The following is a 24,670-nucleotide window of genomic DNA, read 5'->3' on the forward strand; positions in this document are numbered from 1 at the left end:
CAAGGTGGGGCCTCCCTCCGAGTTCCTCAGGACTCACTGTGCAACACAATGTCAATCTGCAGACTGCCCAGACTATTCCATCTCGATTCCCTCTGGCTGGCAAGGGAAAAGTGCCCATCTCCAACCCCCCCCTTTGCCCCCAAATTTAATGAATAGCTTTCACTGCTTTCTAGATTTCAAAGTGTTTTTCTTAAATCCAAGTTTCTCAGCCCCTGCACTAGTGACATTTGGGGCCTGATAACTCTTTGCTGTGTGTGTGTGTGTGTGTCTGTGTGTGTGTGTGTGTGTGTTGAGCTACCCCATGCATTGTAGCAGGGTTAGCAGTGTCCCTAGCCTCTACCCAGTAGCACCCTTTGCCCAGAATCACGACAACTGAAACACCACCTGGCATGGTCAAATGTCCCTGGAGATAAGGTTGTTAGATAAAACGCAGAAAGCCCAGTTCAATTTTAAGATAACGAATGATTATTTTTTTAAAGTTCACTTATGTATTTTGAGAGAAAGAGAGAGAGACTGAGCCGAAGCAGGGGAGGGGCAGAGAGAGGGAGAGACAGAATCCCAAGCCGGCTCTGCAATGTCAGTGCAGAGCTCTATGCGGGCCTCAAACTCACAAATCGTGAGATGGTGACCCGAGTCGAGATCAAGAGTCAGATGCTTAACCGACGGAGCCACCCAGGCGCCCCGACAAATTATTTTTTAATATAAGAATACCTCAAATATTGCACGGGACACCTGGGTCCCAAATATTGCCTGTGACACACACTAAAAAGTTATTGGTTGCTCTTCTGAAATTCAAATGTAACTGGGTGTCCTGTCTTTTTACTTGCTCAATCTTGAAACCCTTTCTGGGAGGCAAAATCGCCCCCAGTTGAGAACCATGAAAAAAAGGCAACAACTATTTTCAGCCCTCTTTTATAGGTGAGGAAACTGAAGCTCTGGGGGAGAGAAATCCTTGGTCCAAGGCCACACGGAAACAAGAGTGCAGAGAAGAGATCTGAACCCAGGTTTCCTGATGACAAATTCCCTCTTTCTTCCTGCACACAGAACTACTTGCCTTTTCTCCCGAGAGGCTGAAAACGGAGAGACCACTGGGGTCAGGGCCACTATGCAGACGGTGCTCTGAATCACCAACGATTACGTTCTTTCCATATGTTCTCTGTAACACAACAATCCCTTGAAGTTAGTTATTATTCCACATTTAACAGATGGAAAATTAAGGATCAGAGAGTTTAAACAATTTACCCAAGTATATTTAGCTCGTAAGTGGTAGGGCTGGAATCCTAAAGCAGGTCTGACTTAATCCTTATTTTGCATCTCGGGCTGGTGTCCTTTGCTAATGTGTTTCTTTTCCTCAATCAACTAGGTCTGACTGAAATCTTCGAGCTACATTTTGTGGTTTCATGGTCCCAGAGCTTTGATTCATACATTCGAAAGCCAGGGATAAAAGGATGAACTGGTCCAGAACCCTTCTCAAATACTATTTCAGACAAAAACCGACCGGTTTGCTTTGCAGATATGGTGCCTCCCATGGGACGAGCCTCCCAAAAGAACATAGAGGCAATGGCTAACCTGGACAAATCTGTAGGCTTTATCATCAGTTTCTGAGAAATTAAGAGCTGATTCCCTGTTATATGTTTTAAAAAGAAAACATGGCATAACTTGGCTTCTTTGTACCCAATGGGGAGGTGCTTCCAAGAACTATACTGAGTTTGGTAGGAAGTGGTAAACTCGTAAGGCCCACCTCAAATCTCACATTCTTTTTTTTTAAGCTTATTTATTTTTGAGAGAGTGAGAGCGAGAGCGAGAGAGAGCGAGTGGTGGAGGGGCAGAGAGAGAGAGAGAGGGAGACACAGAATCCTAAGCAGGCTCCATGCTACCAGCACAGAGACTGACACAGGGCTTGAACTCACAAACCGTGAGAACACGACCTGAGCTGAAATCAAGAGTTGGACGCTCAGCTGACTTGAGTTCTTTATGGGACTTTCATTGACCTCTTCCTTCTCGGGTAGAACTATTACTAGTTTCCTCAATTGGATTTTCCTGGCACTTTTTATATGCCTTGGTGCATATATTTACATGTGTATGTGTCTCCCCAGTTATTTATTAAGCATCCCATGTTTATTACCTATGGAAAGAAAAGAAGTAGAACATCTATGCAAGAGAAAAAGTTAGAAATCTTATGAACATTTAAGATTAGCTCTTCGATTTCTGTACCTCATTTCTCTTTCCCAGGCACCTAAGGCGAGGCCTTCCACGTAAGTCTTAGCGACTTGCTGAGTGAAGGGTGTCACAGAATCTAGTCTTGGTGCCTCACAACTGAAAGTGTGGCCCACAGACCAGCATGACCGGCACTGCCTGAGACCCTGAGAGGAACGCAGAATCTCAGGATCCAGCCAGACCCGCTAAATCAGCTAAGTCACCAAGACTTCCAGGTGATCTGCATGAGTATTCCACTTTCGAGAAGTCCTGCCTTTGAGATCAGCAGCCCAGGGATGGCAAATACACGGGACAGGGACTGAAGAAGCGCTTCATTCCGCATACATGGCAGGCATCACTCATCCGTCACAATAGCGTTCTCACTGCACGACAGGGCAGCTAGAAGCTTCTCTGGGCAATCACTGCCAATCAATTAGTATGGAAACCAACTTGCACCTCCCCCCAGATCTAGCAAGCGCTCTCATTTTACAGATGAAGAAACAGGCCCAAAGAAGGGAAGCGGTCTGACCAACATTAACCCCCTCCTTCACGGCAGGGACGATATTAAACTACCACTGTCCAGCCTCTTGTGCTCATGTTCCTGCCCCACCGTGCTGGGAAGTTAGGCAGACACAGCTCGAACCAGGACCTATCATTCTTTCTCACCGTCCCCCCAAAGAGCCCTAGGTTACCTGTCACTGTCCTCGTGCTGTGATGTATCAGAAAGAGCTCGAGCTCTTCTGGACTTAGAGCAAGATGGCCTCAATTGCCCCCAATCTTTAGATATCGCTCAATACTTAGAAAGTTTTCTGCTAAAGGGGGAACCAGGGAACATATTTTCCATCGCAGTTGCACTCTAGTCACGGGACGTTGATTAAAAATAACCCATCCTCTCTCTCCCCTACTTGATGGTGAAACACCATCAAGCAAGCAGAAAGGACCACTAAACACCGCGCAGACCCCTGGGCCATCTTTCCCCGCCTATATCCCCCACTCCTTGCTACACTACATCTTTCCAACCCCCTCTAGCTTCAAAAAAAAATTAATGGCATTCATTGTTTATAAATGCTTCTCTGTTGATCTTTCCTATTTCGGTTCCTGACTGCTAGTGGAAAAACTCTCCCCACTTCCCCCGCCCCTCCCGCACTGAGCTTTAAATATAGCAACGGGAGTTGGGTTGGCTCAGGGCTTTGTGTTTGGAGTCCACAGCCTCTGCCCTCTGGGTCACCAGTTCACGTCGTAATACCCTGGCCACCGCGCTTTCCTTCTATCACGTGTGTTTGGCTTAAATTTTTGCGAGAAGACATCCTCCTTAATGACCACTTTCCCACGACCATCTGGGAACTATCTGAGCTTGACATCCCTGACCCCGGTATGGATGATCCCGGCTGCCCTGCCTGCCGCCTTGTCCGGGGTCTCTGGTTTTCACACTCCCATTCGCTTTCTTCGGAACTGTTCTAGCTTAAGGCTTGAGCACTGGCATTTCTCCTGAGGGGTCCCTAGAAGGGACTGGTCAGTCTAGGCTTTCTCCTTCTCTCCATCCCCAAAGTGCCTGCCTGGGAGTACCAACCTTTTGTACATAAAGACGGCTTTCGTAACACTGCCCAGCTTTTGAGTGTCGCGGTCCACAAGGAATCTTCCCACGTATCACTTTATTTGGTTAGTAGTAAATCCCAACAAGTCGGTGGAGGTCTACCAGCTGTCCGAGGTCACTCGCTCTACCAAGAGCGGAACCACCCCGGCTCCTCTGTCCCATTCTGCCCCCTCCTGCTCTCTCCCGCAGGTCTGTATTTTGGGTTTATTCGCAGTGATCCACGAACAGATGTTTGCTAGTGCGCCCACTACTTTCACGGGTAGTGAGCAAAGTTTCACTTCCTATAAATCTAATGGGACAAAGCCCTTGCTCCTTTGCCTTTGTTGGCTACTGGAGGTTTTAGAGTAAGTGTCAAGCCGGGGAAGCTTCCGTGTAATTCTTCAGGCAATGGGAGAGTGGAGCATTCCTGAGAAAGGCAGGAACTCACTGTCCGTTTGCTTTCAGCTGAGGTTTGGCAACAGAAGAGGAGGTAGAGATGGGTTGAAAGAACACACCTGAGGGAGTTCTTGAACTAGTTCATGTGAGAGGTGCTGGACGAAGCCTGGGCTGGGGCGGGGGCAGCGGGGGAGAGAAGTCGGCCCGGCCTGACTGCAGAGAGGTCAGTGTGTGGGGTTTCTGGAGGAAGGGGACAGGGTGGAGTCACAGACGGCCTTGAGGCTCTCCCTGGTCAGGAGCTGAGCGCGTGAAGGAGCCACCTGCCCCAGCAGGAATGGTCCCTCGGTGAATTGGCAGATTTTATGGGCCAAGATGCTGCTCTGCTCCACTGTGGACGTATTCGAGCATTCTGGCATCGCCAAGGCCTCCGGGCAGCCAAGTTCTGGCCGTCAAAGTGAGAGACTGGGCCCACGGAGAGAAGGCAGGCGGGCAGCAGCCCAGCCCCTCCTCCGCCCTCCCTCCCCCCCGGGGGGAGGGTGGCAGGACAGGAAATGGGGGGAAGCAAGGAAAGTTACTATAACCGGACACTACTGCTTTTGGACGCGGTCTCATTTAATCTTTATCCCAAATCTACCAGAATAGGCAGTTTTGATTTCTATTTTTAAAATGGGAAAACAGATGCTCAGCCGATGTTCCCCGAGACGTCCTTTTCACACAGGAATACCAGGCAGATCGCATGCAAAGTGATAGAGGCCTTCGGGGTCACACGGAGGCCGGTTCAGTGCCCCACCTCGGTTTTAATGAGTAACTCTCGTTCCCTTTTGTGGCATGAGAACAGGGTAAAGGTGACGCTTCGGTCTTAGGCTGTGTGGCATCGTGGACCGGCTGAAGCGACGTGAATTCTTTAAACGATGTTCTTGCTATGGCAATGGCAGCACACCTCTCCCTGACCGAGGGCGTGGGTGCACGTGCGATGCGCACGCGGGGGCCCTCCCGCATTCGTCTGTGGTCATGTTGTCGGGGTGTGGGGGGCAGGGTAACCATAGACTTTTGCATTTTCTTGCCAGGTAAGCTTCGAGTGTGATAGAATAATCTAGGCTTTGTTTCCTCTCCTTCAGCAACCAGGCAGTGTTTGGTAAGCTACGAAGGAAAGGCTTTCATAGTATTTAGCAATGGATTTCTCCCCCCACCCCCACCCCTATCTGCAGTCCTTAATAGCTGGGTCCCAATGCACAGGTGTCTCCCATAGATACACACACACACACACACACACACACACACACACACACACACACGCCCTGCCTGATGCTTTGAGTCCCAGATACACACAAAGCGCTGCCCGATATTTTACTACCAGCCTAGTTCTGTCACTTTATGATGTGGTAGCCACTGCGGCTGCACAAGCCACGTTCTAAAGTAGGTCAGTGGAACATTCTCCGTGAAAGCAGCCGAATGGAAGCGCAGGATACACATCTTCCAACAGGTCTGCATCTCCCGTGTTCACAGCAGGAGGCGGCCCGTTCCCATGGATCCCTCGTCTCCAAGCACAGAATTAACAATGGAACGGATCCAAGGGCAGGCGGCCTCCCTATATTTGTCGTGACTTGGTCTGAACCTCAAGCAGGAAGGCATGAATCAGCGGTATCACAGTCAGGCAAAGGTTCTGCCATCTCGAGTTTAGAAAACTCTCAAAGCGTATCCGGGATTCAGAGAGGTGCCCACTTTCTGACTGCTCCAAGTCTTCCTGGGACGATTCCTTCTCCCTTCCTTCTGTCCTGGGCACCTTTTTTATTTCTTGATGGACGGGACAAAGAAAAAAATGTCTGAAGCCCAGTGGATCATGGGAGAACATGGAAACACATGTATTCAGCATATATTTGCTATGATATTACTAGATATTACTAGATCACCTGGCCGGTGATCTACAGGGAATGGCTAAAAACTGAACAAAAGACCACCTTAAATTATCACTCTCCCCTCTCTGATGGGTTATTCACGCAGGGAAAATACTTTCCCGTATTGTCCCTTTTTTTCTGCTAAGTTATAATCTTAAAAGACTCCAAAAATGCCAGTATCTTCTTTGGGGCACACAAAACATTATTCTTCTGGGAAATTATTGCTATGCTGTGATTCAAGAAATCACCAAGGCGTTTGCAGACATCATGATCTATAATTTAAGAGGGACAGTTGTTTTCTTTTGGCTGACTTTTTAAAAATGACGTTTCCCCCAATTGGTACATGGGGGAGGGGAAGGAACAAAAAAACTTAGAGGGGGAAGGAGCCAAACCATAAGAGACTCTTAAAAACCGAGAACAAACTGAGGGTTGAGGGGGGTGGGAGGGAGGGGAAAGTGAGTGATGGGCATGGAGGAGGGCACCTGTTGGGATGAGCACTGGGTGTTGTATGGAAACCCATTTGACAATAAATTTCATATTAAAAAAAAAAGACTTTGGCCAATTACTAGTAAAACAAACAGTCCACAGAAATAAAATCATGCCTTCTCTTTGGGAAATGTTTATATTCTGGAGACCTTCTCCACTCGGTCCCCTTTCTTATTCTGACTAGTCATGAGATGTTTAAGGATGGGGTGTAGGAGGGAGACAGGGTGTATGTCTTCCTAATGCTAGCTTGGGTACATTATGAAAAACAGATTTAGGAGCATATGCATAAGTATGGCCAACATGCTACTAAGGTCTAGACAAACTAGATTCTGACAGTTCCTCTGGCTTCCTGACTTCCTCAAACTGGTCCCGAAACGGGGTTCAGCTACTCTCCCAACAGTGATTTGGCTTCAGGACATCCCGGTCAGGTCACCTGGATGGGGGTGGGGGGATAGCTTGGGAAGGCCCGTGAGAGCATCGTGAGAGGCCCGTTAAACCCACCTTGTCCACCGCACGCCATGGTCTGTCATGGAAGGAGGCCCAAGGGGTCTTTAGCTTAAAGTGGGAGGGGCTCCTTGTCAATTCTTCCAGTTTCTAGATACCTTCTCTCTCATTTCCTTTGCTACCTCCCAGGCTCCCCACCTGAATTAATGAAGACGTCAGACATCAGCACAGGGCCGGGCACACAGTCGGTGCTCAATCAAAACGGAAGAATGGGTGGGGAATACAGGGAAGCGGGGAATGGAACATCACCATCCAAGTCCTTGTGAGAGGTAGTACCAGACAGGAACTGCCACCCCGGATGATCCAATTACTGTCATAGGGCAGCCGTTTCCAGATCTTTAGATTTCACAGACTAATAGAAACGGGGAGAGCCAGCCACTAGCCGCAGTGAAAGCAGACTGGTCAGGGAGACAAAGCCATAGGACATGGCTGAGGGATATTTGCAGAAACTGCAAGAAACCCTGAGTTGCTTTTCGGTCGGCCCCAATCTGCAAGAGGTTTATTAGCCAAGCAAGTGGCCCCGTGGCCATTCACTCCTGTATGCCTTTGGTACTGAAAATACACACCGGGAAACTGAGACACAAAACGAAAACAGAGCTTAAGAGTGGAGACGTTATGTAATAGAACAGATGGTAAATACTGAAATCAGTTACAATTAGAACCGTCTAAATAGATGTATAATCTTATTATAAGGTGTGCATGTATCTTAAAACTTATTCTCAAAGGTCTGACTTGCAAAACATTGGAGTTGTAAAAGTCTGGATTGACAAAAGTGACACACTTACTTGAGTCAGGATTAGAAATCTGGTAAATTATCTGGAGTAACGGAGAAATCAAAATGTCATATGTATTTTCACCTTTTAATAACCTGAGAGGCGAGGAAGAACAGTGTTCTGGGAAAACCTCAGAGGTAATCATTAGGACAAGAGCATATTACATATCTTCCCAAACACGGGAAGTTATAAAAGGAAAAGAACACACAAACCACATGACTAACACACACACACACACACACACACACACACACACACACACACCGGAAGGAAACAGAAAACACAAAATAGAAACTGCATAGTAACAGACAGAAGGAAAGCCAACTATTTCACTCAGAGCAATGAATGCGAATCCATAAATCTCTTCGAATTTGGAATAAAAATTCAAGTTGGGGAAAAAAAAAGAAATCTAAAGTCCAATTATGTTGAGTTGCCAAAGCAGCACTTAGATAACGTGACCAAAAAAAAAAGGTTTAAAGTCAAAGGTGGATAAAGGCAAATATACACAAAACGAAGTTGGGGGTTTTACTATAACGGTGGGAATTCAGGACACGAGGGTTAAACAGGATGGGATGGCCTTGTATTTGTATGTGGCTATAATGCAAAATAAAGATATCCCTGTTATGACCCCCTTTGTGCCACCTTTGCGTTAAAATATGCAACAAAAAGAGGAAATGAAGAGAAATGTCACAGAGGAAGAAATAAGGCTTCTGTGTCAAGCTTCCTTTACGAAGCAGGCTGAAGCCTTAATATACCTGGAGATAACTTTCAGAGGGATTAGGAATTTTCCATATTCTTTCTCTGTTTTGTTTTTAATTTACTTCTGTTTCTTTTATTTTTAAGTTTATTTATTTACCTTGAAAGAGAGAGGGCATGTGCATGTGGGGGGCAGAGAGAGAGAGAGGGAGAGAGAGAACCCCAAGCAGGATCTGCGCTGTCAGCACAGAGCCCCGTGCTGGGCTCGATCCCACGAACCATGAGATCATGACCTGGGCCAAAATCAAGAGCTGGGTGCCCAACCGACTGAGCCATCCAGGCGCTCCAATTCGCCTCTACGTCTGTTGGCGTACTTCAGGGCAGACTGGTTTTTTCCCACCCACTAATTAGCATTTTAGAAAATGCCCCCTGCCTCTTCTGCTCAGGGCAGCAGAATCCGAATCCCTTCTCCTGAGGGCACGCTCCACAAGAAACCACTCTCACAAGAATCTCTACCTCAGGTCCAGTTCTGGGGCTGCTCACCTAAAACAAAGCCAGAGTTTTTTCCCCGGCGGTCGCCACTCGGATGGTTTGAAGGTGAACGATTCTTTGCGCAGTGACTGTATACGCAACTTGACATGTCAAGCACGGACATCCAGCTGTTTTGCTAAGTATGTGTTTAGGAAATAGGAGCCCGTTGGATAGGCTGTCTTCTAAGTGGATGCCGACTAAGAACATTTAGTTAATTAAAAAATAGTTTGGGAAACAAGGCATGAGACAGTCAACAGGAGAATGGAGTCCTTTGGAAAAAAAAAACTCTTTAACCGATGGAGTGGACTCGTGCATTGAGATAGTTATGGTGATAGGTTAGATATGGTGATAGTTATTTTGACTTGTTCAAGTCTCTGAAATTTCAATGAGAGGCAGATTACCGCAAGCAGACTCAATGCTCTCCCAAAATGAGGGTGCCGTTGATGGAATACATTTAAGTTGATACATGATGCAGAGGAGTCCCCACCCCTCATGCCCATGGCCAAAGCCTGAGGGTGGCCAGAATCGATCCGCTTGGTGGGGAAAAGATGCCCATTAAACCAAGAGGATTCTCCCAGTCTAAGGCTGGGTCATCAGTCTTCTTGACTCAAAGGCTGGGAAAGTCAGCACTGGGGCTGAGGTACACCTACCTATTTCTCTTATGTCCCATGAAAAGTTGGGTTGACCGTCTTTGGCTTGCAAAGATCAGACTGGCAGAAGGGCCTGCCACAGTGCCTGCTCAACCCAAGGGTCTGTGTGCCACATTTGCAGGGGAGGTGCAAATCTGAGGACAAGGGCAAAGCTGGCGACTGGGAACGAGCTATAGAGTGAAAGAGGTGAGGAAATTAGCAACATACAGGTGGGGTCCTGGTTTACTTTCACTGGTAGATGAAAATGTGTAGCCTTCCCAGCTTTAGGGCACAGTCAGGCAAGGAACAAATGTGACGCCCTATCAACCCAATGAGTGTCCATTCCAAATTAGAAATCCTAGACAGTGAGAATGCCAGGTTCCTTTTACTTTTTATTTTTTTAAAGAGTTTTCATTTATTTTGAGAGACAGAGAATGAGAGAGCAGGGGAGGAGCAGAGAGAAGGAGTGAGAGAGAGAGAGAGAGAGAGAGAGAATTCCAAGCAGGCACGTGGGGATCAAACTCATGAACCAAGAGATCATGACCTGAGCCAAAACCAAGAGTTGGATGCTTAACTGACCGAGCCACCCAGGCGCCCCAGATTCCTTCTGTTTTTAAACAAACATCCATCAGCTAGAAAACCTCACAAATGAGATTTGACTTTTCCTGGCCATCATGATGTAGCCTTTGGTTCTCAGCTGAAAGGAAAAAAAAACTGCTCTAATACGTTTTCTGAAATGTCACTCTCAGGAGATAGCAGCAGATAGTCTTTCCCTGGAATCTGGGATATGAAAATGACCTGTGGCTGGAAGGAAACGAATCTTCAGGTGATACATGTAGAGACAGGAGGCTAAGTCTGAAGAGTAGGGAAAGAGAAAGGGGACAGATGGACTGTGCCCTGCGATCCCAGACTAGCGTGCTCCGTGCCTCGTCTCAGGAAGTGAGAACATTTGCCAGCCTCTGCTTCACGTAGCTTCCTCTCCTCACCTCCCTCCTTGGCCACCTCCCTTTTCCCCTTCTTCCTGCCTCAAATTGCTTCTCTCATTCTCCTTCCTCTTTCTTAGAAGGAGTCTGCCTTCTTTACTTTTGTTTTCATCTTGGAAAAAAGCAGTGCGCCTTGATGATGATTTCTTTAGATGTTCATTTATTTTATTTTTGAGAGAGAGAGAGAGAGAGCACAACCAGAAGAAGGGCAGAAAGAGAGGGAGAGAGAGAATCCCAAGCAGGCTCTGTGCTGTCAGCGCAGAGCCTGAAGTTGGGCTGAATCTCACGAACTGTGAGATCATGACCTGAACGGAAACCAAGAGTAGGACGCTTCACCGACTGAGCCACCAGGCACCCCTCTGTCTTTTTCAAGATAAAATGGCAGCTACAATATAAATTTAATTCTAATAAAGGAAAAGTACAGTGAGAATTCTCTTCAGCACGGGGCACATCTCTTGGTGATTTTCAAGATGGGAGTCCTTCAAAATTGTTGCTGTACTTGAGAAGTACCTAAATCCTCCCTTAGGGTATTGAATGTGACATTCTTCAGAGGCAAACTCATTTCTGTTACTCATTTTCAAAACACATGTTCCTTTGTCTTTTCACACCGGTCACAGTGAGATTTAAACTGGAGACACAGCATCACCCATTTAAGGGTTATGGATAGCACTGCCTTGAAAAGGCCTGGTGCAAATTTGTGTGGAATTGAAAGTGATGCATTGGACTTGGAAGAATGTTAGGCAGACGCGCAGACTAGGTCGGAGGCCAAGTTTCCTCAGTGTCCTGGGCATGGAACACGAGACCCTCTCCCACCATGCTCACAGTCAGATCCAAATCATCACTTCCAGATGGAGAAATGGAATGGAAGGGTGGTACAGCGCCCAAGACTCGTGCAGTCTACCACACAAAAGAGGTTCGATAATCAAGAGGCCGCCCTAAGTAAGCACGGAGGAAGATTGGATTATGGACCCCATTCTCCCCCCCTCCCTGTACCTGTGCCTCTGGCCGGGTGGCTCTGAAATCCCTGCCACTAGAGGCTGAGCGCATTTCTCCATTCCTTGGTGTGGGCTGGGTCCACGCTCTGGTGGAATGCCGCCAATCCAAGGCTCTGAGAAACTCTGTATGCCTCCACTTGTCCTCACCATGAGGAGAGCACAACCTGGCTGGCCCACTCGTCCAAGGAAGGGGTAGGAGAAGAAGAAAAGCATATGCGATGGCAGCCAAACCCCAGCTGATCTGAAGATGCCTGAGTAAGAGTCAAAGAAGGCTACTCCAAGTGTTGGCGTTTGAGAGGACTTGTTTGTTACACAGCGTTACTGAGAAACCCCTGAGTGACACAAGCGCTGCTCTGAAACGTGGCTTGTTCTAAGGAAGAACATGAATAATGGTAGCTAGAAAATGAGAGTGTGAATGGATAATGGTTCTCTGAAGATGAGGACAGCCCTGTGTGTCTGTTTGCAAGACGGGAAGATGTTCCTCCCCATTCTGAACATCCCACTCCTTAACCGGGTCTCGGCCAAGCGTGAAGGGAAACGTAGAATCCCGCCTTCCTGGCCACATTGGAAACCACTGACAGGTCCGAGCTCGGCGACGACAGACGTGGGCTTCTTCGGGAAGCTCAGACATTTCAAATCTCATTGTGAAGACTATCAGATAGATAAGGAAGTAAGAAAAGACTTTCGGATGACCACGGCCTGACAGACGTTAAACTACTCAGCACTCACAAGGGAAGCCATTCATTCACAGGTCAAGTGCCTGGGGTAAGTGGGTTATAGTCTCACTGAAACTTGCCTTTTAACTTTGCTCCTTGTTCCCAACCCTTTCCTCTAAAGCCGCATAGCATGAGTCTCTTGACTCTCCCAACATGGTACTTGAAAACACAGCTGCACATCCCAAGTCTCGTACACACCAAACTCCCAAAGCTTCCTTAGGATTTTGTTTGGACGCACCGCTCACCATTCCGATCACTCGTCTAGACACCCACTCGCTTGTCCATATCCCTTATAAAATATGAAATGGAGAATTAGAGACAATCCTCGATGTGAACCTAAAACACTGCCATGTAGATGAGGGGCTTCTTAACGTGTGGACGTTATTTTTCCAACTATTTATGACTATTAAGCTTAACTTTTTTCTGTAAAACTAATTTGGCTTATCCTGTGAATAGATTTCTCTGCTTCAGGAGAGTAATGACCATTTTCTCCTCTAATGATAACCAACTCCAATGGGCTCCCTTTACGGAGAACCTTCTAGATGCCTGGTGCTTCCCATCTGCCAGCTCATGAATCCATTGAAAACCCTGAGGTTTTCATAACTGTATAGAATGAGGACACAGGTTCAGAGAAGGTGAGTCACTGGCACTAGGTCACACGGCTGCATGGGGTGCAACTTCAGGCTGATTCCATGAACGTAGTCTTTCTACTATCCTCACCCCCTCACCTCATTTTATCTGGGAAGGGAAAGGCTAATTATGTCATGGGAATAGGCAGGAGAAAAATACGGGTCAGCGTTCTCCCCATTCTGTGCACTGACCAGAAAGGTGTCTCTTTGCCCACTCCAAATGAAAATGGCCTCTCACCATGCGACACGACAAAGCCATCGGCTGGAGTACGACAATCACGTGACTGGCCTCAGAACCCGGACGGAAAGGAACCAACAGAGGCCAGTCTTGTGATCTTCAACCAAAGTTTTCTTCTATGATTGTGGTGGACACTGCTGATGCCTTGCCCAGATACCCCTACCGGGTGTCCGGGGGCAGACGAACGGCCTCCCAGAGGCGTCCCCCTCCTAATCCCCAGAACCTGTGACCATGTTACGTTACACGGCAAGGGGAAATCAAGGTTACAGACGGAAGGAAGGCCGCCAGTCAGGTGGCCTTGAGACGGAAGGATTATCCAGATGGGTGCAAGAGGGGCAGTGAGGACCAAGGAGACGGCAGTGTGAGAAAGACGTACCTGCCATCATAACTCTGAACACAGAAGGGGCCACAGGCCAAGGTGTGGACAGCCTATCAAAGCCGGAGAAGGCAAGGACATACACTCTCCCCTAGAGCCTCCAGAAAGAAACGTATCTCCTGACACCTTGGTTTTAGCCCGCTGAGACCCACCGCGGACTTTCAACCTCCAGAACTGTGAGACAGTGACTCTGTGTTGTTTTAACCTCCTAGATTTGTGATAATCGGTGACAGCAGCGAAAAGCCCCGACTGCTCCGGAGATGTGTATGCTGGCTCCCGATGGCCCACAGCGACCCCTTTCTCCAGACAACTGCCTTCAACGGAGCATGACCCACTGGACCCAGCGGGTTAGGAAAGGGCCTCCACCATGGGAGGAGGGAGGGGCCACTGCCAGCAGGATACAAAAGGCTGGCCTCCAGGAAGGCCAGGCTGTGTAACCCTGAAGCCAGACTCCCGCCAGGCGGGGACCGCTTCCTTATTTAGCGACTTCCCTGCCCCATCTGCTTCCTCCCTCCCCCTTCTCCCCAGGGTGCCCCCTCAACAGATCCCAGACGTCTAACTCCCCTCTGGGGCTCTGCTTCTAGGGAATGTGACCTGAGGCAACGGTCACCCTCAGAAGGGATGCCAGCCTGTAGGAAATTGGTGCTGGAGGGGACATGGCAGGGTCGGACAGAAGTGCCTGCGTCAGGGTAGGAGCGCTGGGCCGTGAGGCTAGAGAACATACCAGCTTTTGCCTGGGACCTCGCTGGGCCCCGGGCCCGGCTTGCGAGTCTGAGGTTCTGGACCTTAACAGCGTCCCTCCCTGAAACGTTCGTGGCCAAGCCCAACTCTGAAGCATTTAGGACGTCAACGAGCGGGAGCAGATCTCCCACACCTGTTGGCCTCAGAGTACTTAGGGCACCCCACGAATTGGCCCAGCGACACCTCTGGAGGGTCAGGGGCATCTCAGGAAGACGGGGCACAACTGGATCGGCCCTGCATCTTTCATTTTCGGCCTCGCTTCCGTTTGGGATGACCTCTCCCTTCTCCTAGCAGGGATATGGTGGGGGGGGGGGTGACATCCTCGGGCCCCCTGAGAGCAGACACAGGCCTGTCTCCTTGCGCTTTCTTCCTGTTCTGCGGTGACGGGTCAATTACCAGGGTATACTGCTGCTCTCGAAACAACGGGTTCAAGTTCACTCTGAATCCCACCCGAACTGCCTGTAGCTGGGACGTTTTGGGGGGTCCTTCCTGTCATCTGGGCACACCCCCTAAGACTCTCAGGCTGCCGCCACGAGCGGGTCCGTGCCAGGCACAGAGACGTAATGGCGGCTCCGTCACCTTTCCCGCCCCGTTCAGTGCCTCCCCCAGAATCATCCCCCCCACACCTGCCCGTCTGGCTCATCTGCTTGTAATTCACCAAGCAACAGACCCCCCTCCCCAGGCTGCCCAGACACACGTCGCCGTGCGCCCTGGAGGGGATGCCGTGATGTGTCACTCGAGCCCCCCTGCAGAATTCCACGCCCAAGCGTCCCACGTCTTGCTTGCCTCCCACCGATTCCCTCTCTGCCAACTGCCCTTGGCTGAAAAGAGCTGCTCCATTCAGGATCTCGCCCCCTCCCCAAGGGCTGCCCGTACGCAGTGAGAGGTGAGGCAGGGGCACCACGTCCCGGACCTCCAGCCTCCAAGCAGACGACCGTACAGGGCTCCCCGGGGACCCGGCCCAAGTTGCACCTGCTTCACCATCCAACGCCTCCCTCTGCCCCGTCCTGCCTCCCTTCCCTTTGCCCAGCTATCGATCCCCCAAACAACCTGCCCTCGTGCACGCCTCTGAGGCTCGGAACCCGTCCTGGAACCCGCACCCGGGCCGCACCGCTCTCACCGGCCTGTCCGGCGGGCGCGGGGACCTGGAGGTGGGGGTGGGGGAGGCCTTACCCACGATCATGTGGTTGCACACATCGCAGAAGGTGGGCTTCTTGAAGATGTGCTCCTGAAAGGCGTGGGCCTTGCCGCCAGCCCCGGGGTGCAGGGCGGCCCTGGTGGGTGTGGACGTCAGGCTTCCGGGCGCAGGGAGCGGGCTGGAGCTGGGGCTGACCTCGGCCAGCATGTCCGCCTGCAGCTTCACGTCGCTGTTGGTTCTCTGGAAGAAGTTGTCGGCGCTTTTGCTCCGTAAACTCTTGGTCTTGAAAGAAAGTGATCGTTTTAGTTTCTGGAGCTGCAATGCAATGACAGAACACGCTCTTACGATCGATCATGCAGACTCAGGCTGTGGGGGTGAGGTCGGCTGCAGACGCTTGTGCCATCCCCCCCCCCCCCCCCACCCCGGGACACCCTCGGACCCAAGGTGGCTCACGCGCGTCCCCGCGTGGGTGGGGCGAGGTCAGGGCCTGGAGGGAGTTGGCCCGCTCTCTCCCCGCCCCCTCCGGAGCCAGAAGACCCAAAGAGCACGCACGGCGCCTGTGCTTCTGCCCCTGCTCCTGGAGGTCCTACCGGCGTGCCATCAGAATGTCCCGTGACACTGGACTTTTGACACCACCTGCCTTCTGAATTTGAATCACTGGAACGACTAAGCGTTCGACCTTCTGGGCTCGGTGGCCGCGTCTACGATGCCAGGACCTCTGCTGGATGTTCTCTCTTATGGTCACTTAGCAGCCACCCATCTCTATACACAGCAGAGCAAGAGAGGCCGCTGCGTGACTGGGAATCCATGTGGCCAAAGTATCCACGGAACACGAACTAGAAACTCTCAAGCCTGCGTGGGTCTGAAGCGTACGGACGGGTAATCTGGGCGTGGGCATGTGCGTGGGATTATCTGTCTGACCTTCTCTGCCTTTCTCCCAGCTTTGCTGCTGGGTTTTGGCCATGGCAAACGGGATCGTTTTTCCTTTGACCTCGGAATTGGAATTATGAAGGGTTAAAACGTGGGTTTGGCAAAGCCTTAATTTCCGAAAGGTCTGGCTTTGGTCCGGTCTGTACCACCAATCTAGCCTTCACATTGCAGCCAGAAGGGTCTTTTGGAAACACAGATGTGAGCATGTGAGCCTGGGGGTCTTCGTGAAGTTTCTTGAAGCTTCATGAAGTCTCCTTTGTTCTTAAATCTAAAGAGACGCTCCTTGTCATGGGCTCCAGGGACTGGCAGATTCTGGGTCCCCGTGACAGCTTGCACCAGCGTGTACCTTGCTCTGTCCATGGCAGCCACGGTGGCCTTTTAGAAGTCCGTGGTATTTACTATGCTTTCTCCTCACTGCCCCTTTTGTGCAAATGTTTCCCTTTCGCCCAAATAAGAGGAACGGAGCGCTTAGTGGCTGTGTGGTCTGCGAGAGGTCACTTTACCTAGAAGGTAGTTTCCTTTCGTAACTGAATGTCCAAGGGGACTCTGCCTGTCGCCTGGAATTAATGTCTTTGACCCAAAGCTGCAGATAAAAAGGTGGTAAAGCACACTCGTCTAATAAGGCCCCCTGCAAGTGTGGTCAACCCCCCCCCACGGGATATATAAGATGAGTTGATAAGCCCATGCCAAACCTAGTCACCTCTGCATCTCCCCTCCAACCTCTTCCATAGAAGATCAGGAAGATGTGGTCTTCAGTGCTTGGGGTAGACTGCAAAAACGCCCCAATTTTCTACCCTTCCCCTTCCCCATTCACCTCTGCAATGTGACTTTGCAGACCCACCAGTCCAAGGTAGTGTATCTCCTCACTCCTTGGATCTTGTTGGTTTGGGGAATTTGACCAAGAGAAGGTGGCAGAAGCAGTTCTGAGCCAGTTCCGAGCCCAGACCTCAAGCTGCCTGGCATGCTCTGTCCTCCCTCTTGGAAACCAAACTGCCATAGGAGCTAAGCCAGTGCAGCCTGAAGGATGATGACGGGCACACAGTCCCGTCACTTCCCATCACATGAGTAAGACCCCTGAAGCACAGCCACCCCGTTTCCCTGCGTGGAATAAAGAGTCTAGATGAGACGAGAAGAACCGTCGAGCTGAGTCCCATCCAAATCGCCAACCCACAGAACCATCAACTAAAGAGATGACTGGTGTTTGAAATCATTAGGTTGGGTGTCTATTGTGTGTAGACGCAATACGTTGCTTCTTCCCACCTTCCTGGAATGTGGTGGGATTGTCATTCCTTGCCCAGGTGATGTTGGTTGTGGCTGTGGGAAGCCAGGGAGCCATCCAGGGAAGAGGCCTGCAGGGCCCTCTAGCGGAGCCCCACTAAGGCCAGCAATGAGGCATCATTAGCCAGAAAGCTCTGGCCAGAGAAGCAGCAACACCCTACATTAAAAGGTCAGAGACAGTGGGCCCTTTTCTCTACAGCCCAAACCTACCAGAGGAGCTAGAAACATCAAAGGAGGAGGAGGAGAAGCTCACGAGTTCTTTGGGAGTTGTTTGTTCTTGTACCATAACCTGGCCCATCCTGACTGATACAGGGGAGCAGGGCCACGCGTCCTTGGGAGCCCTGCATTTATTGTGAAGAGGACCTTCCCTATCTAGCAAAACTAAGTGACACGGGGCATGAAAAGCACTCGCTGAAACAGCCACACCAAGGTGGGGACCCGGAAACCGTAAAGGAGCAGAACAGACCTTCCTCACTTCCGTTCCTTCCAGCTAGGAACCGGGCGGGTGCTGGAGGAAGGAGGGATTAAATAGATGGGACAAGAGTTTTATTTTAGACAGATTTTTAATAAATTCAAGTGACCAGGAAGTTAAGGAATCTGCCAAGATTTTCTCATGGGCTGTGGCAACCTAGGGCGAGGGTGGTTTATCAGACTAAATATCATCACATAGAAAAATAAAGTCTTTTTCTGTCTCCCCTCCCCCTGCCCCCCATGGAGTTCTGATGGTTCAATAAATGGTCTACTCTCGTCTCCAAAACGGAACAATAGCACCCATTCTGATGATAATAATGGCACCTACCCGGAGGGCTTCACCAGGCGCCCCTTCTTTATCTTCCCAATCATCCAGAAGGCACTGCTGTTCTCCCCCTGGAGAAACGGCCCAGGGAGGTTAAGGAATTTGCCCGAGGTCACACAGCTCACGTGAGTCAAGACCAAGGTTCAGAATGAAATTTACCTGCCTCTAAACCCACCCTGTTTGCACTGCCAGTGATTGACAGGTGATGGAGGCGGGATGAGGGAGAGTTACCCCTCACCCCCAGGGGGGATGGAACTACTCTTGGTGTACGTTTAGAATGGGAAGGGAGGTGAAGCAAAAAAGCAAATGTATATTTTTGGGAGCTATTTCCTTTATTTTATGTCTTTCCAATTTTTCAGAAGTAGTAAGGGGGGGGGGGAATGCCTTTTTATCAAAGGGAGCATCAGACTCTCCTTTAAGGCTTCTCTAACAGACCGTGCGTCTCTTCCCTGCTAGGACAGGGAAGGTGATGGGGTGTTGCTTATGTACATCCGGTCTGGTCTCCCTCCTGTGCTCATGTGCTTTATTTCTGCCCTCAGAACCTGCCAAATATGGCATTCTGTGTTCCCTGGAAGGTTAGCATGATGCCAAGACACCTGTAGCATTTTCCTTGTCCTGGGGGATGCGGCTGGAAATTGTGTCAGACTTTTCAGAGCCTGCCTGCCTGTAGAGCTGGAGAATTTGCCTCGGAAGCCAATGTGACAGCTCTTTTTCAAGTGGACAGCTTAAAAGAAATGCCTACAAGTTAAACAAAGTCTGAGCAGTGAGCTCAAAGGAACACACTTTCTCCAACTATTCCCAAGAGGAAAAGCCAGATGGGAATATATACAATGCAGAAATAGAAGCAAACCCTGATAATAGCGGGAACCGCAAAATGATTAGCTTCCAGGCCCCACTGCCACAGCCCGGCTCCTTTTATAATAATAATGGTTGAGGGAACAGATACTCTTGAGTACTTTGCCATTTGCCAGAAACGGCTCTATATACTTTAATTCATGTTATTATCCTCGTGACGTGATGAGCAAGAGATCATTCACTGATTCAATAATTCATTCAAGGAATATTTATTGTGTCACTACTATGAGCCCGGCCCTGACCTTGGTTTTGCAGACACAGCAGCGTAAGAAAGTAAAATCCTTTCCCTTAAGGGTTTCAGGTCTAGTGGGTAGAAACAGAAAGTAAATAAATAATCAGAGATGTACGTAATAGCATTTGGGTAAGGATAAGAGCCATGAAGGAAACAGAAGTGGAGCCAGGCTTTAGGAGGTGACAAGGAAGGCTTGTCTGGTGACACCGGAGCAGAGACACACAAGAAGTGACGTCGTGAGGCACTGTGGAGAAGAGCATTCTGGGTAGCGGGGGAAACCAAGGGCAAAGGCCCTGACAAGGTGGCTGTTTGAGGAATACCAGAAGTCAGTGTGTCTGGGGCAGAAGGTGGAAAGAGAAAAAGGGAAGAGAGGTCAAGGGTCAGCTTCATGCTAGGCCTGGCAGGCCAGGGCAAGGGCCTTGGAACGTATCCTGAGGGTGATAGCATGAGCAGGGAAGTGACAAGGTCTGGCTTGAATTTCCAAAGGGTTACTCTGGCTGCTGTGTAGAAAACAGACTATAGGAGGCCAAGATGGAAGCTGGGAGACCAGTTAGAAACTCTTCCAATTATCCTGGGAGAATTACTTTTGGGTTGGCTTGGCAGAGTTACAGTACAACATGGCTGAATTTGGGGTATATTTGGAAGGTGGGACCAACTGGGCCTGCTGAAGGATGAGACGTGGAGTGTGAAGGAACGAGGGGGCTCAAGAATGATTTCAAGGTTTGGGGCTTGAGCAAGTGGTCAAATGGAGGGACTATTTTTTCAAATAAAGAGCCCTAGAGGAGAAGCAAGTTGGTGTGGGCAAGGAGTGGGAGGCAGAGTTGCGTTGGGGAAAGTGAGTTTGACGTGCTTATGTGGAATTTCACGTGGAGCTGGATATGTGACCCCCAGGTTCAGGCGAGAGGTCTGAGCTGGGGAAATACATGTGCAAGTCATGAGCACGTAGGTAGTACTCACAACCAAGAGACGTGATGAGATCACTGCGGTTAGTGCGACGCTGAAGAGAAGTGCTCCGAGGAAGGAGACCTGGAGGTCAAGAAGACGAGGGAAATATTACAAGGTCAAGAAGATTGAGGGAAAACAAAGGCAGCTGAGAAGGAGACACTGGCGAAGAAAGAGAGGGAGGTTTTAGAAGCTCCGGGAATAAAGAGATTCAAGAGGAAGAGAGAACGAAGCTTATCCAATAAGTCACATGAGGGCTAGGGGTTGGCTTGGACAATGTCTTTGGGGGACCTTAACGGGAAATGGCTGTAAGCCGTGGAATGAAGATCTATATCCAGAGCTCTCTCAACTCCAGAGCCCCTTCGGTCAAATGGATTTTCGTAAGGTTTTCCACCCCTGACGTCCTCCCCAGTAAAAAAATCCTCTGTTTGGCATGCCCCAGCTTCCTGGTGCCAGCTGGAATGGTAGCGATCATCCATGTGGATTATTGAGGCAATCTCACCAACATCTGACCCATTCGTGGCCTGATTTCTTTTTTAAAAATATTTATTTATTTTGAGAGAGAGAGAGAGAGAGACGAAGAGAGAGTGCTCAGGCACAAGCAGGGAGGAACAGAGAGAGAGAGAGGAAGAGAGAGAGAGAATCCTAAGCAGACTCCACGCTCAGCACAGAGCCCAACATGGGGCTCGAACTCACCACCTGTGAGATCACGACCTGAGCCGAGCTCAAGAGATGCTTCACCGACGGAGCCACCCAGGTGCCCTGAAGCCCGATTTCTTTTAAGACAAACACAATCTATTCCAGGTCCTGATTGGCTTCAGTTTGGATGTGACTTCAAAGTCAGTTAATAGTCCTCTTACATCTACCCGGCTTGGTCAAAACCAGCAAGAACTGGCTGTTTGTGAGTATGTCAGCAAAGCAACGGTTACTGAGTATGATCGGTTGAAGGCCCATCAATGAGCGGTGTGGCTTGGGCAGGCCCTCAAGCTCCTTAGCTTGGAATCTATCCAGTAAAGAGAGAGGAAGGGCTTGGTGGTTGCTGAGTTCCCTTACTGCCCAGCGCGGTGAGGGAATACAAAAGACTTTGAACGGTCTCCACTTACAGGAAGTCTAAGATCTAACTCTGGAGACGAGTAGCAATGCTTGAGACGGTCCAAGGGTGACACAAGACCCTAAATTATATTATCAAGTGATAAGCGGAGTGTTTTCATCACGGCCTATTCTGGTATGTCAGAAAAGGGAGCTTTCAATGGCGTCTGGAATAGTCCGGAGACATTCTTTCAAACCGTAAAGGGTGAAGTGACTTCCAGACACACAACTGAACCGTGTAAGTGCCCCCCTGCCCCATTCACCTGTAGGTTATATACCCAGGCTCCTCACTGTGTGATACAAGACCCTGGTATACATACACCTGCCCGGCATCCTCTAGTCACCCCTCCACCATCCCAGGCGCGCAGACACAGTAAGAGAAGCCCCCACATTTTCAGTGATGCATGAGTCTTCAATGCCTGTATTCTGCCCGGAAATGGCACTCCAGCCTACCTGGAAAATGCCTCATTGTCCTTGAAGGCTTTTCTCTGGCTTCCTGCCTGACCCTCCCAGCAGGTGGACAGGGACTTTCTCTCCTGCGTGACCCAAGTGTGCAGAGTGGAGACATCTCACCGTCCTTCCTGCCGTCCGCTCTGGGCTCCTCTCCAGACCATCAGGCGACTTCCGACACGTGCCTGGCACGTAGTAATGACATTCATTACCCCGGCAAATAGCTATTCAGCTCCTCTTATGCACCAGACTCTGCCCTAAGGGTGTTTGTAAGTTACCTTTTGATGTTCGTGCTAACCCCGAAATAACGTGGAATAACGTGCCCCCAAACACCCAGAAAGTGTGGCAGAGTCAGGATTAGCGTCCAGGACGGGTTGACTTCAGAGTCCCAGCTCTTAGCCTCTACACACGTTTGTTAAATGACGGCCAGGCAGGCTGATGGATGGACTGAATGAGCAGCAAGAGCCAGACTGGAGACCTGGATGCAGAAGCAGGAGCGAGTGCGTCACGAGCAGGTGCGCCGCGGTCCCCACGGGATTTAAGCGGTGCTCACAACTGGACTCCAAACATACCCGGTGTGTGGCACACCCTTCCCGAGAAGCTGGCCCGATGGGTCCTCCAGGCGTGCTGGCAAGAGTGGGAAACCACGGTGATGAAGGCCACGTGTATGGGTGCGTGTGGGGAGGTGTCCGAGGCGAGGACGGCAGCCAGGTGGAAGGAGCGTAGAGGATGGTAAGCCGCAGAGACCCACGGCAGGTGTTCCGGAGGAAGAAACCGGCTCTGAACGCCAAGTCGGGGTAGGACCTGGGCGTCTCAGAGGCACACCCCGGGGACGGACAGGTTGGGAAGCCGCTCCCTCTGGCCGTCAGGCTAGCTGCCGTGTCTCCTCCAAAGGCGTTTCTCCGTAGCTCCCAGGTCCACGGCGGCTAGAACAGGAAGGCTGTGGTCGCAGGCAGCTTCTGCCTACTCCTCACCTGTTCCTCTTTGCCGGAGAAATTGAAGATCATCAATTTCCCGAGATACCAGCATCTTCCTTTCTGAAAGTCCTAAAGGTGGTGGAAGTTTTGTTTGGGGTTTTCTTGGTTCTGTCCTGAGAACAGTCCTCACCTACACCGTTTAAACCAACAGTGAGTCGGTTAGATCTTGTTTCATGGCAAACATCAAGGTAATAATTAATACCTCACTCTTTTGGTACAGCGATACGCGCACACACACACACACACACCTACTTTTTATCTGACATACCTTTCCACGAAACAGCCCTGTGAATAGAGCAGGGCAACTATCACCCCCAAGTGACAGATGAATGAACGAGACACAAGACGTGAAGTGACATTCCCGAGGCCCACAGAAGAGGACGTGCTTAATGGGGAGGAGACGAACGGTTTTAAGGACCATCTTATGTGCAGGGACAGAGGATGATCCCGAAGCCGAGGAGGACGCACTCAAGGCTCTGCCCTTCTAAGCCTGTGGGTCTCCGGCACACGTAAGTTACTTAACTTCTCTGAGTCTCGGCTTCCCCATCCACAGAATGGGGATAAGAACACTTGCCTTGCAGGTATGTCTGCCTGTGCAGGATTAAGTACGAGGAGCACCTAAAACCCGTGGCCTAATCCTGGCACTCAGGGGCCACGTCCTAACGCTCAACGTCTCAAAATCCCCCGAACACCACTGTCCTTTCTGGTTGGCATGAGGTGGGGAGCATGGCTTTTATCCTTCCCCTTCGTGTGGATGCCAATTTCACAATCCCGGGGCCGTTCCATCACCCTCAGGGGTGGCTCAAGATTCCGCTTGGGAAAGAGTATTACACGTGCTCAGAAGAAATACTTTGAGAAGACAGAGGCAAGGGAAGATGGTACCTCAAAGACCAAACTCAATAATAATAACAGGAATGAGATGCCACTGCGTTCTGGGAAGCCCTTAGGAGGCTGAGATCTACAGCGTGAGGGACTGAGCTGCACTACGACGTACATCAGAGGTGAGCTGGGTGGAGGGGGCAGGCTGCCATGCGGGAGGCGTGTGGGGAAAAGGCAATGAGAAAATAAATTCAGGAGAGGGTATGCATTATAAACCTCCTCGTTCTTCTTCTCGGAATCTTCGCAAGTCTTCATTTCTCACCCACACTTTGGCGAGGGGGCCCTTTTTCAGGGAGGATATGGGCATGACCTGGATTAGGATGGAACCCGTGGGCCCATTTGGGAGTAAACTCCTGAGCCCCGGAATCCCGCCAGAGAGAGGGCCTGCCTGACCGGGAGGCTGGGACTGAGAATCCTGAGCCTGAACCACGTGGCCCAGCAAGTGGAAGTCACGCCGGGCAGACTGATGCCGTGGCCAGTCCCCTCTCCGCTGCTGCTGTCACCGTTGTGACAGCTTCCGAGGAGGGATACAGCCCCAGGGACCACATCATGGTTTTTATTCCCACGAGCAGAGAGAGGGCTGGGCCCCAGGAAGGCCAATGAACACAGAGAAAATGGAAAAGTGACTTCTAAAAGATGGAAAAACTGTTTGTTTTTTTTTTCAGGGGCAAATGAGTTTAGAATGGGGATCGTTCTTGATTCTGATTCATACATTAAATGGTTCTACTGATGAAGTGATGGACGAAG

General features: G+C 50.1%; 1 protein-coding gene across 2 annotated transcripts in view; it reads right to left on the reverse strand.

Moving 5' to 3' along the window:
- Positions 1 to 24,670, reverse strand: part of STAC (SH3 and cysteine rich domain) — a 140,725-nt gene that overhangs the window by 65,531 nt on the left and 50,524 nt on the right. Inside the window, exon 2 of one of the 2 annotated variants that reach the window (XM_042956079.1) lies at positions 15,531 to 15,777. In XM_042956079.1, coding sequence (XP_042812013.1) covers positions 15,531 to 15,777 — 247 coding nt within the window. Of the gene's footprint in view, positions 1 to 15,530; positions 15,811 to 24,670 lie in introns of both variants that reach the window. The other variant, XM_042956078.1, reaches the window with a different exon arrangement.

The sequence above is a fragment of the Panthera leo genome, chromosome C2, assembly GCF_018350215.1.
Source record: "Panthera leo isolate Ple1 chromosome C2, P.leo_Ple1_pat1.1, whole genome shotgun sequence".
Lineage (NCBI taxonomy): Eukaryota > Metazoa > Chordata > Mammalia > Carnivora > Felidae > Panthera > Panthera leo.